General features: G+C 38.1%; 1 protein-coding gene across 1 annotated transcript; it reads right to left on the reverse strand.

The window, feature by feature from the left end:
- Positions 1 to 26: 26 nt before the first annotated feature.
- On the reverse strand, positions 27 to 12,848 carry tefu (Serine/threonine-protein kinase tefu). The gene is made up of 19 exons (XM_011643825.3): positions 12,498 to 12,848; positions 11,955 to 12,092; positions 11,429 to 11,834; positions 11,004 to 11,357; positions 10,342 to 10,720; positions 9,236 to 10,075; positions 8,934 to 9,126; positions 8,074 to 8,846; positions 7,576 to 7,874; positions 6,137 to 7,316; positions 5,715 to 5,925; positions 5,075 to 5,511; positions 4,168 to 4,758; positions 3,211 to 4,069; positions 2,178 to 2,951; positions 1,596 to 2,078; positions 1,220 to 1,503; positions 763 to 989; positions 27 to 643 (listed from the first exon to the last, which is right to left on the reverse strand). Exons 1-19 carry the CDS (start codon positions 12,567 to 12,569, stop codon positions 465 to 467), a joined length of 8,679 nt encoding a protein of 2,892 aa, XP_011642127.2. The 5' UTR covers positions 12,570 to 12,848; the 3' UTR covers positions 27 to 464.
- Between the last annotated feature and the right edge of the window lie 610 nt (positions 12,849 to 13,458).

Consider the following 13,458-nt stretch of genomic DNA (forward strand, 5'->3'; position numbering starts at 1 on the left):
CGGGTCATGAGTTAAATTTCAACGAATTAAATTATGAATAAAATTTTACTTCTCAACAAGTATAAAAAGACACTTTTGAATGTACATCATAAATTAAGTATAAAACTTATCCTAAGAGTATAAAGATAATTATTCACTGGTATTCACAAGTATGGCTGCCAGTCGCAGTAAATCTGGCACAAATTCGCGAAATGTATCATCTTCCTGCAGAAATTACTCGATTTCGGAATGTATTATGAAATTATTCGGAATTACATTTCAATTGGGGTTATTCAGTTATTTCCTAGATTTCTATCGTTTCGAACAATTCCATAATAGAATCTCTGTTAAGAAACGCTGGCCATCAGACTGTCTCTCCTCGGTGCCCCGCAGTTTAATAAAACTTCTCAACACGTAATAAAAAGTTTAGTTTTGACTGTATATTATCAAATAAAACTTATCCTAGGAATATTATTTACTGATGTTTACAAATATGGCTGCCAGCCACAATAAATTCGACACAAATTCGTGGGGTCTCGCGCTTCCTGCAGAAGTCTCTCGACCTGTCCAGAAACGCTGGACACCAGACCGTCCTCGGTGCCTTGCAATTTCTGTTCGATTCTCAAAAGAGCTCTCTTGGCGATCTTGTTGGTTTCCACGGGCGCTAAAAAAGATAAAAATTAATAAAAAATAATTTATGAATTAGGATGAGCCATAATTAAAATGCATCGAATCAAGAAATTCTTATGATTTTATATTTTCTTGGCGATTGATTTCCATTACCTCGTCCGCTATTCTCCGAAAAGCCCCTTATGACATCGCTCTGCATCTTGCACGCTTTCTCCGGCGTGATTGCCCATGTGAAGAGCGGATCGTATAACAGAACTTGAAGGAGGGTAATGATAATTTGTCTCTGATCGCGTAACATCTGCATGGTCACTTCGCAACTGCGTCTCATGGTGCCTTCGATGCCAGAAGCACCCATGGCAACCTCGAGGTCTCTGGTTAGCCTAGATTATAATATGGCAGAAAATGAATGAACGATGATGATTATTAAATGAAAAAGGATGATAAAAGTGCAATATTTAATATAAAATAAAGATATCCATAATGGTAACGATGTTATACAAGTAATATATTTATCAACCCTGTTAGGATATTGACACAATAGAAGATATCGATACAGAAGATATTGATACAATAAAAGAAAAAAAAAAATACTTTACACAGGCGAGTTTACCTGAAGGGAATCATCTCTGGAATAGGCAGCACCTTGCCCTGCTCGAAAGCCACACCAAAATCAATGTGGACCACCTCGGCGGTATGTTCATCAATGAGAATGTTACTCAGGTGTCTGTCACCGAGGCCCAAAATGTAACCCGCGATAGACGTGGTAGCAACGCTGCGTGTATACGTGAGAGTTCTCTCGACCCAGGTCTCGGGCGATCGATATTTCTCTTCGAAGAAATGATGAAATGCCGGCTTCATACGTTTACAACACTCAAGAAAAACCGCCAATTTTACCTGGACAGATTGAAGAAAAATAAAAGCTCAAGATCCAAAAATGTTAGTACGAAAATATTAGAAATAAAAGGATTTCTGATTGTAAAATGTACCTCGTTTGATTCTTGCGCAACGTTCTTCAATTTCTCTCTAGCCGCATTTGCACTTAGGTCTCGCGGATAATATTTCTTGTGCATACCGGGCGTATTCGAACTCCCTATCAGAGTTGTTGAGATGGGCATTGTGTTGTCACACCATTCCAATACGCCTGATCTCTGCGTCAATGGCACCACCTTGTATGTTCTGATACGCAGATTTCGTCGTTGTGTCTCCTTGCACGTGCGGAGCAATGTATTCATCACAGTGAACACCTGCTGCATCACGGCGTCTTGTCGTAGGTCATCTTTACCCTTGACCAACTGTCGACGCTGCACACCATCAGTGCCGATGCAGATGATCTTCTTAGGCGCGGTCACGCCACCGACAAATTCGCAGATCTCCTGATACGATCTCACGCCGATCACATTGTTATAATTACCCGACGGCTTCACGTGTAGACTCAACGTTGGTAGAAGAACGTTGTTTAAATTCTTGATCTGCAAAATCGATCGATTGATTAGATTCAAAATTAAATTTTCGCATTGTGATGCAATTATTCCTTCTAAAGAAATATCGAACCATGATGAAAAAAATACCTTGACTATTGGCTGCTCCCGTGAGATTGAATAGCGTTTACTCTGATGACATATTCCCTTGGGTTGCCAGTAAGCGAAACTCACTAGCGCTCGTGACAGGATTTCCATTTCTTCAATGATCGTTCGCACGGAAGACCCAGCCAATCGTTTGAGAAGCATCTTAGCGCCTAGCACGCGACGCTCCTCTTTCTTCACGACCCTCGAACTCGATTCGTATTGGTCGTCGCAGTGCAAATTCTTCAGCGCCAGCACCACGGGCAGTGTATGATACGGATGCTCTAGGGCACATCGCTCGAGGATCCGGAAGATCCGCGTGGAGAAGTTATGCGCCTGCTTGATATCGTTGCTCACGTGGGCAGCTAACTGCGGCACTAGTGGCACAAATTTGAACGATGGTATGGTATCCAGCTCATGTAGCATCTCTTCGTTTACCTCGTCTTCGTACATGTTGTCCAACCAAAGTGCTATTAATCGAAAGATCAGCAGATTGTGCTCCTCGCTGCCGCGCAGCGTTCTTACATAATACTTTAGAGCCTGCGCGAGGTAGTTGCGTTTTTCCTGCTCGATATTCTTTAATTCGGCTGCGTCATTCGTCGACTGCTTCTGACTGATTATCACAGCGCGCTTGAAATCCTGATTCTTCATCATTTTCGCATGATCCTCTTTATTTGTAGTATTGCTACGAGCATATTCTTTCAATGCCCCGTACATAGGAGAATTCATATATGTGGTGATCTGCTCGTACTGTGCATCGGCAAAACGTGCTAGCGCGACCTGAATGAAAATCATATAAAATTTAACAGACAGCATTTAACAAACAGAATTATTTTTTTATTGAATTAATTTAATTAATTAGGGAATTAGACTAATAATAAATAAAACAAATAAATTAAGCTTAAAATTTGACTTGAATTTGATTTGAAGAAATCAAAAGAAAAAACATTTTTTATTACAATATGAGAAAAAGTCTAAGGATATATGTTGTAACTCTCCAGGTAATTAATAATGATTATTCTATGATTTATTATTTCACCTGTGTGTCATAAAGATTTTTAATAACATCGGATGTTCGTTCGATAGTCTCGCTGATGTTGATGGACGTCAAATAATATTTTTGTATCACTGCTTGAGGATTTTCCGATTTTGTTTCTGCCATCCAATCACCATAGACCCGCAGAGCTTTTGCTCTCAAGCTTGGCTCTGGGTTTTTTTTCTCGATCAAATTGCGTAATAAATGACGCGCTACCAGCTGCTCGCCATTCATCCACGCTAAAAGCGATTCCTGATAGAGTAATTGATTTTCCAGATTCATAGATAAGTTTTGATGCATTTCGAGCGTTCTCAGTGCTCGGTTGGCCACCGGAAAATTACTCTGACCTTCCGCGATCTTTGCCAAGTCCAGACAAGTAGCAAAGAATGCCTCCTGCATGTTTGCATCCGTTCGAAGAGATTCGCGTATGTGAAACATGGTAATGCGTTGCCACAAGATCGGTTCCACATGATCGAACTGACCAGTCAAACTGATCTCGTGCTCGTTCCAGCGTCGTAAAATCTCCGGATATCTCTCTTTTGGTGAATCAGACGCCCAACTCAGCTGCTCGATCTCACACAGAAGCCGTAGCTGCGACAATTTCTGATTGACAATCTTGCTACTTTCCGGGCTGATTACTCGTAGTTCATGAATTATGCTCATACGACCACATTCAATCGCTCGCTCTACGCCCCGATGATCGTTTTCGTGGAAGCATCTCAATGCATGATAATGATACTCGTGGAACGCATTCTCCAGTGACTCTAGTCGTAATTGTTGCGTTTGAAAATTGTTATAATTGACAGCGGCAGTTTCATTAACAGGTAGATCCCATTTGCCGAGTCTCCAAGCACATTCATAACTAAAGGGAGAGAAATTCGTAGTATGGAATTTTATTGGAACAAAATACATAAAATTAATCTCAGAATTTTCTTGCAGAATTCTATATACGTAATTCACCTAAATTTCTCATCCAGACCATCACCCAGGAATTGCCACTGGAGAAACTGCAGTCCCGAATGGCATAGTGCATTTGCCATTCCCAGCTTGGCATTCGCTAATGACGGATGATTGTAGTTAGATAATTCAATGTCCTGCGCGAGTATGACCTTGTCCCAGCGATTGGTACGTGCATAGTATTGCACGCGGGAGTCGTGATTAAGCACATGCGATACTCCAGCGCCAGATGTAGCATCCGGATCGCTGATGTTCAGATAGGTGTCCAGCATGATGTCCTGCAGCACCCGGCCGACTTCCGGCTGGCATTCATAGATGTAGTCGATCCTCGGATCACTGCTGAAGTCTGGATAGTCCGTCGAGATCAATCCGCAAGCAAGTTGTACAAACAATAGAGCTGTATAATATGCAGAGCATTTGTGTGCCGCTTTGGCCAGATAGACATAGTCAAGTCTTAAGCTTGTGCCATCTGGTAGCTGAGTGCGGATGTGATTTACCACATCCAGCATGCGACGTACAATCTTCTGGTCACAGCTGTCACTCTTTGACGTCGGCGACGCGATGGTCTCTGCCTCACTCATCGCAAAGTGTTGCCTAGTGATTGATACGATTTGATGATTAAATTTTGAAAGAATTTTAACGCATTGATTTTTGTACTTTAAAATATGTAGGTCTTCCTCAGAATATTACTAAAAAAAAAAAAAAAAAAAAAAAAAAAAAAAAAAAAAAAAAAAAAAAAACCGATAAAATATTTAGCAAAAAAAAATAAAATAAAATAATAAAATTTCAAAATTTTACAAAATAAAATTGCAGAATTTTCCGAAAAATATCTAGATATCTACATTGAGTTTCAAATAAATGTTTCATACCAAGTCATCCGCCGTTTATTATTAATTATTAATGAGAATACCTGAAGAATTGATTGATACAGTCGCACATGGCATCAATAAAGCTAGCATTTTCGTGGATGACGAGATAAATGATCCTCGGTAGGATCACCTCACAGAATTCGACGCTGAGTCGGCAAACTGGAAGAAAGCTTTCCAGATAAGAGTCGACAAAACATTCGGCAATATTACAGGTAACTTTGATAATCCATTCCGCATAATTTTCATTGTTTTGCACCGTCCACAGTGCGTTCTTTGAATTCATGACAATACGAAATTTCGTAGCGTCCACGCAGAAGGAGGTCTGCGTGACATAATGACTGTGTGCAAACGGCCGAATGTAGTCGATTTTCAGAGGTGTGCAGTCAAGAATGTTCGACAGATCTTTTGAATATTTGGAATCGAATAATTTTCGACCACTGGAGGTTGACAAAACGGCGTAAAGGGCATCCGCGCTTACCTTGAAGAAATATTAAAATATATTATTTATTTCCTTTCCTAATATTTTTAAAGAATATATTTTTTAAATATTATTTAAGTAAAATATGTAAATAGAATGAAAATAATATTCTAAAAGGGAGAGAGTAGATTTCACTTTTCGATTTGCAATAATAATTTTAATGAATTTGAGGTAACACAAATTTTCATTATGAAAGTAAAAACCTTGCGAAGTTTCACTGAATTTTCCACAAGAAAACTCGTTAATATCGTAACAGATCGATAGGTCAAAGCTTCTATTGCATAGTCCGCTTCTCGGATAAGATTTCCGGCTGTTCGTAGGGCCATTGTGGAATCTATCGGACCTATTTCGCCAAGACATTTGGTGGCCTCTATTGACACGCGTAGATTAGATGATTCCATCAATCTAATAAGTCTAAAAATAAATATTTAGAGATTTTTATAGGAAATTTTTATATTATTTGATAGAATAAAAATACAGAAAAAATACAGAAAGAATAAAAATACAGAAAAAAATACAGAAAGTCGGAGAAACATTAAAAAAGAAAAGAGATTAAATAATAAAATAATATTAACTCAGATAAAATAACGTTTACCATAGACTTAACAGTATAAATAAGGTTTACCTAAATATCAACCGATGCAAGATACTGGCACCGTTCTCCGGATATGGTCTTTCCAATTTTCGATGCAGTTCTCGCAGCTCCTTTTTCCTCATCGTCAACTGCTGCGTGAGATTCACAAGATCTTCTAGCGTGCACTCAACGTTTTCTTCATTCGTGGCATCTAGGAAATGTTCAAGCTCGTCTTCAAAGCATAGCACAGCTCCGTTCTCCGATCTAATGGAATTGTGAGTTCTCCTCGCGTTCTGAAAGACCTCTTGATTTGGGAACGTGCCGAGCTTTGCGATAGCTTCTCGCAACACGTCTCTCTGCTCCACTATGAGAAACTTGAGTAGATCCGCGGTGACCTCACCGATACCATTCGCGTCGGATTGCACCAAGCCGATCAAATTCGCTACGATGAACCGGAGAATATCTCGGACTTCCGCGGCTCTCGCGGGGAGCGCCGATCTCAAGAACAGATTTAGAAACTTGCAGCATGTCACGGTGAGCGTCTCATCGTCATCATTCCTGGTTAGATGCAACAGGCTGTAGCAAACGTCCCGAACCAGAAACGCGGCCATTTCGTCGAAGACGGGCTTTGCAAGATTGCGCATCAACCACGTGCAAAAATACGTGTACTGATGCAATCGCTTTAGCTTACCCTCGCGACAACGTGACGAGTGAACGGCGCACACGAGTTGTAACAATGTCTTCTGCAGCACTGCTGATTGCTGGGCGACCAATGTGTGCATCTTCAGGAAGCCGTGTGATTCCAGATGATCGAAACATATATCCAGTAAAGCTCGCGAATAATGTGGCGGATCTGTTGCCGGAAAGTAAACGCACGAAATCGAGAAAACGCGCTTGAAATCGTCCTCATCGTGTAGCCGCCGTATCAATTCCACGAGAACATCTTGCAGGCGAGAATGAAGCAGTTGATTGAAATTGCACATATCCGCAAATTCGTCAATATTTTTCGTCAATTTGCGCATTATCTCGATAGCGTCGGAGTCGAATACAACCACGCGTGACATCAACCACGCGAAGCAGGTCGGAAAGACGTCTTTAAAGACCTCGTTGAAAGCCACGCCAACGCGATTCGTACAAAAAGATATAGTTTCATTGATATCTGAAGTGCGCAATAAGATCGGAATAATGTGGTTGATATTTCTTCTAAAGAATTCGTTTATAGTCTCGCATCCTGTTGATAACAATGAGTTTGATTTTTAATTTAGTTTTATATCAAGAATTAAATATTGAAAAGATATAATTGCGATAGCAGCTCCAATATGATTGATCTTACATATGATTTATCTTATACATTGTATATATTATAAATTCTTTTTCTTATTCTCATAAAAGCTTAACATATTGAAATTTCTTAATTGTGTTCATTGTAAATGATCAAATTTTTTTATATCACTGTTGTATTAATTTTGCATTAATAAATTATATATTACCCGCAAGTGTCCATGGAAAGCTTTGCAATTCATAATGCGCTTTCTCGATCCAGAAGGTTAGCAAATAATTTAAGTTATCCTCGATGAGTGACACATACGTTGTCGTGTATTGCGCCGCTGCTGAGAGAACTTTCCGCACCGTATGTACATTCACTTCCTTCTTCATCGCCAATCGTAATATAGAGCATAAGGCACGACCTTGAAGGATCCCGTTGGCACACACCACTGAGACCAGCGCAATTAAGGCACTAGTCGTCCTGGTTTCTTTTTCATCCTGTTGTAGATTTTCTGTCAAACTGCTGTTATTCCAAACAAGGAAAGAATAATAAGTCTTTGCAACATTGCAACATTGTAAGTTACTTTAAATTACAAGTATTAAAGATTATTATAAGAAGAATTAATACAACTTTTTATAAATACAATTTTACTAACTAAATATTAAAATTTTGTTTTAATATTAGATGTTAGTCCTTTCACATTTTATGTTACTATACATACTTTTGCGAATTGGGATTTGATTGCTGAACCGTTTCATCTAGCAGCTCAAACGCTATTTCCTCTATCTTGACAAAGATTAGTTCTTTCCACTTGTGAGCAACATTTCTAAAAGACAGAAGCTCCTGTAAGCATTTTATCGCTTGCGAACGGAGCACAAAAAGTGGATCGCTGATATAATTGAGAATACTATTAAACAATGTCAGAACATCGTTGCTGTCAGAAATGTCGGTACAATTCCATGAAAAGCCTGGATCGATCCGTACAAAACTGCACGCGCACTTCATGTAACTCGTATGTACGAGAATGCTATAGTTTCGCTTTTTAATGCGCTTGTAGAGCTGGTCGAGAGCGTAAACGATTTCTTTAGGTGAATAGCTGTGCTTGGTCGAGTATTCAAAGAAATAGGGCAGTAGGTTCAATAGTCGTCGTAATAATTCCTCGTCTTTGCAACCTTCCTGGCACACTTTCAGCAGAAATTCCAATGGCATGTCCGTGCATTCACGCTGGATCTCGTTGTAATCGCGTACGATGAGCGATTCGAGAATCGTCAGCGACATCCTGGAGTCCACATAATTCGTAAAGTCCTGATGCATGGTCAATAGATTACGCAACATCCTCGTTTGCACCGGGGACTTGCCACAATCCGCATCAATGTGTAAAGCGCAATAGGATGCTAGAGCCTCTACGATCTGTAGACAAATTGCATCCTCGCGTGGATTCGGTTTCGGATCTGAAGTCTCGAGGTACATGTTGACAGAACGCTTGCGTCTTCCCTGAAAAAATAAGAAGCTGGAATCGCTTATCAAAATTAAAATTTCTTCATAAGAAGAATAAATTTCCGAATAAATTTTCTTATCTACCTGAAAAGTACTACGTTCCTCATAATACTCGTAGTTGCAACGACTGTCTTCTAGATTTAGCAAGTCGAATATGTTTTTGAACATGTCCACTGTAGATGCAGAGACAATTATTCTGGCTATTTCCACATCATAAATCGCTCCATAGAGCATGCCTAATGCTCTGGTTATGCTTAGTAAGTATATATGTTTACACCTACAAAAAAATTTAATATTAACAGAAGCATTACGCATTACACATTTTGTATTTGTAAAATTTAAAGTTTAAATTTAAAATTGTACAGAACACAAATGTAACTTCGTACCTAGCCCAATCGATTTTCGTCAGAATTTCGAAACTGTTTTTTAGTTGTCTCTCCATTATATCAATCAGTGGTTGATAGCAACCGATAGTATCTTCCGTTATAAGAATGCCCAACTGCTTTAGAGCAGACAGCAATCTCGCTAAAAATGCGAGCTTTATTAGTACGATATGGACTTCAACTACATTTTTATTCACGTTGCTAAAATCTTCCTCTTGAAGAATAGCATATAGCCGTTTCTTTAGGAAATTGAGTGCTTCCTGTACATATGAGACAGGATTTCCACTGCTGAATTTCATCTCAGAACTTCGTTTGATGCGTTTATCCTTCGATTTCACTGATAACTCCAACTTGAACGTCAAAGACGCGTGACAGAGTCGCGGAAGATCCGTCGAATGAATGTCTCGATGTGGTACGAAAGTTACGCGCGTTTCCTCGCGATTCTGCGAGTATTTCGGCTCTGTCTTGGCATTCTGTTTGTAACGAGAGCTCAAAATAAGATCTACTGATAACGTACAGACATCTTCGATAGTCTCGACGGATAATCGTGTTGCCAGCTTTTGCCACGATGCATTCAAGAGCCATTCCAAAAGACGTGTTCTGTCACAGATCGGCGCCATCATCGTCGAGGGCGATGGATCTAGCATCGACGTTGATGCGTCTACCGGCAAGGAGACGCGCTCACACAAATATCGTAGTGTGCGCACGCTATTCGGCGACCAGCGGATCGCCTTAGTCAGGTACAATCTAAGGAGAGCGTTCACGTTTGGCATTCTGCCGTGTTTTATAAAGCATCGAATTAATGAATGACCTGATTCCTCATTTTGATTTGCTCCCAGAGATCTGCAAGGATAAACCTGTTGCAATTATGTATGTGACATTAACGCTTAAACCAGTTATAAAATATAACAACATAAACGTTGTATGCGTGAAAACAAATGTTACACGAGAAATTCAAATACAAAATGATACGAAATGATCTTTTTTTTACAAAACTTTAGTACGTTCAAAAGATAACGCAAAAAATTTTTTTGAACAAAAATTATCCTATCGTTCTAACAAATTTTGAATAAATTGTAATAAAAAGACTGTAATTTTTGAAATAACACCTAAGTAACATATCCCAAATTTTGCTCCAATGAATTGTGGCATCCTGCACTTCCTCTCCATTGGACATCTCGTTCTCCATGAGAACAATGGCCAAATTATATAAATTATCCATGACAGACTCGTCTCGAGACTGAGCGAGTTCCGTTAAGCGTTGCAGCAAAAGTGCAAGATCTTGTGACTTCAAACATTGCGGATATTTTCTTAATGTTTCGGTTACAATTCTCAACAATGGCCATATTTCCTCGGGGCTGCTTTCTGTTACCAGATCAACAACATTTTCGATTTTCTTTATCGTTCGTCTGCGCTTAGCCGACTGAAAATGGGAGCCGTCGACAGAACAAGTAAAATTTATCGAATTATCTATTAATTGTTTCACAACTGTAAACAATACATAATAGATTTATTAAATTAATTATTTTTTATTTATTATCCTAATAAATTTTGTATGTACACGAGAAATGTTAATAATAGATAGCTTCGAAAGTTTATGTAATTACGGAGTTATTAATTATTTGGAATTAATTTATTAATATTGTATTTTTTATTGTATATCCATATTTAGATTAATGAGTTTTAGAATGTTTCTAAAGAAAAAGGAAAAAAATTACTTATATTTAGTAATAAGATAATTTGTATATGTGTTTATCATTTTAAAAAATACCTTCACTGGCAAACTGGACAAAACTACGCCATTGTACATCTAATTTACAATTCTCTTGAATGAGTATATACATGCTACGCAGTAAGTCGTTCCATTTATCCCAGTCATAGGCGTAAGCACCATTATCCTGTCTGGAAATACCTTCTGGATAATGAATCTGCATGAAGATTAATAGTAGCCTATATTTTTCTTCAGAACCATTCAAACGTAGGATATCCATTGATACATTTTCACTAAATCTGCAGAGCGCAATTCTGGATTCTGTCATGATTTGTTTACACACGCTACTGCTGAGTTTATAGAAAGATTCTATCAATTGCTCGTTGTTCGTTCTTACATTCTCGAAAATCCTCTCTGTATAAAATAATTCACATTAGTTTTGAATATACAATTTGGAGAATGTATAATTTTAAGTTTTAATATACCCAGAAACAACAGCAAACTTTTCACATAAGGAAGCAAGTTTGTATGCAAGAAGGAATAATCTACAACCATTTGCAATGCATCTAATATAATGTGACTTTTGAGATGTGTCTTTTTGTATAGCTTAGTGCAAACATTCAAAAGTTCTCTCCACTGTTCTGCTGAAATGTTGCTATGATTTATACTTTTGGGCAGTATATATTTAACCAATATTCCCAGATACGTTTCTTGATAATGCATATAGATGTTAGAATCCAATATTTGTAATATCATAGCAATTATATCGCTGCTTTTTAAATACTCAGCTGATTTTTCAATTGCTCGACGAATTGTGTCTGTCATCAGATTACTGAGTGACTGTCTCTCATTGTTCTTGGCACTCGTTTCTTTACCAGGTTTTTGTGCTTCCTTTTTCACATAAAGAAGATATAAGAAAAGATGAACAAAACAATAAATAAATAAGATAAAATAAAAGATGCTACTAGAAGAAATATCATGTACATTTCTGTATATCATGATTTATCTTACATCGATAATTAGTTTGTGGATTGTAAGCATAATATAGGGCCAATTGGCCTTTCCTATATCATTCTTTTTTGTGTTCTGACATATCTCCATAACAGCTTCCTCATCTTGATACAAGGCCAATAATTCAGTAACACATTTCTGAAAGTTGGAAGATTTATGTTAAAAAAGTTAACAGAGCTTTGGAATCAAATACAAAATAAAATATATATCTTGGAACTAGCAAAATATGCTTTTAATTGAATTCCTTATTTAATTCTCGTTAATTCTTTTAGAAAATTTCGTACAGCCTTGTAAATTGGAATTGATCTAAAACATCCTGTATATCATAAGAATATCCAAATTAAACTGATCGTCTTGAATAATGACACTTTGTAGATTAATAAAATCAGCATAAATAAAGCAGATCACGCAGATCTTTAAATCAAGAATCAATTATCGATTATCGACAGTTTAAATTGCCGGTTAAATAATACACGATGCGATTTCAATCCTAGATGTAATGACAATATATAACGATGATTAATAACAATGCAAAGTGGTTACCTTTCTCTCTGTCACTTTCGTGCTATCGGCCAACCTCAGGATTCCGGAAATTCTTTCTGATATTCGCGACATACTCGCGATTTTGTCGGCACTTTGGCGAACTTCCAGTTCGGCTCATCAGCTGTAAAAAGAACTAAAAAAATATCAAATCGAATCACTCGCAAAATGCGAAAACGTCTGAATATCTAACGCAGCGTCAACGTTTGATCCTCCCGCGAAACGTCGCAAAGTGCCATATTGATCGTGGATTATTTCCGATTATGTAATGTAGATAGTCAAACGTCATTGAATTCTGATCGCGTGAATCTTGACCAATCAAAACGGAAGAGAGCGGGAGCTTTTCAGCACAGAAGACACAGATCAACTGTGTCGCTTGCTCCCAGTGTCACGTTTGATTACGTTGTGATTAGACATGTGGTGTCTAATCACCGGAGATGTCTAATCACCGGAGGTGTCTAATCACCGGAGATGTCTAATCATCGGATGTGTCTAATCACCGGATGTGTCTAATCACAATCGGTCAATGCTAAAGAATTTTTTTAAATAAATCACGATCGCAGAATTGACACAAGATTTATGTCCGATTTCACCAATGTAAATTTTAATCTCGGTTTAACTTGCTTTTTATCTTTTTCTAATTTTTAGAACTAAAAAAAGTAAAGAGAAAAAAGATGAAGAGTAAGTTGGATCGAGTTTAAAGTTAATCTACGTTGGTGGAATCGGGCATTATTGAATAGGAAGAGAATAATTGACTACAATCGGAAAATTTCTTACGGTTAAGGCGCTGTGTTTGACATGTTGCAATTGGACATAGCCACTTACAACGCTGATGCCTGAAGATTTTCCACTGGATCAACCAATCAAAAAATTTTATTTTAAATTGGCCAATCGGACGCTATCCAATATGTAAGTTTAGCTAAAAAGAATAGGACCTATCAACTCGAAATCGATCAATTATTCT

This window comes from Pogonomyrmex barbatus, unplaced genomic scaffold (genome assembly GCF_055798465.1).
Source record: "Pogonomyrmex barbatus isolate J1 unplaced genomic scaffold, ASM5579846v1 scaffold2, whole genome shotgun sequence".
NCBI classification, from domain to species: Eukaryota; Metazoa; Arthropoda; class Insecta; order Hymenoptera; family Formicidae; genus Pogonomyrmex; species Pogonomyrmex barbatus.

What these genes read in the sequence shown, in the direction of transcription:
- tefu (XM_011643825.3), bottom strand. Translation starts at nt 12,569, where the DNA reads ATGTCGCGAATATCAGAAAGAATTTCCGGAATCCTGAGGTTGGCCGAT. An exon ending in ACGAAAATCGATTGGGCTAG is followed by an intron (nt 9,127 to 9,235) that starts GTACGAAGTTAC and finishes ATTTTTTTGTAG; the next exon opens with GTGTAAACATATATACTTAC. An exon ending in TTCGGAGAATAGCGGACGAG is followed by an intron (nt 644 to 762) that starts GTAATGGAAATC and finishes TATCTTTTTTAG; the next exon opens with CGCCCGTGGAAACCAACAAG.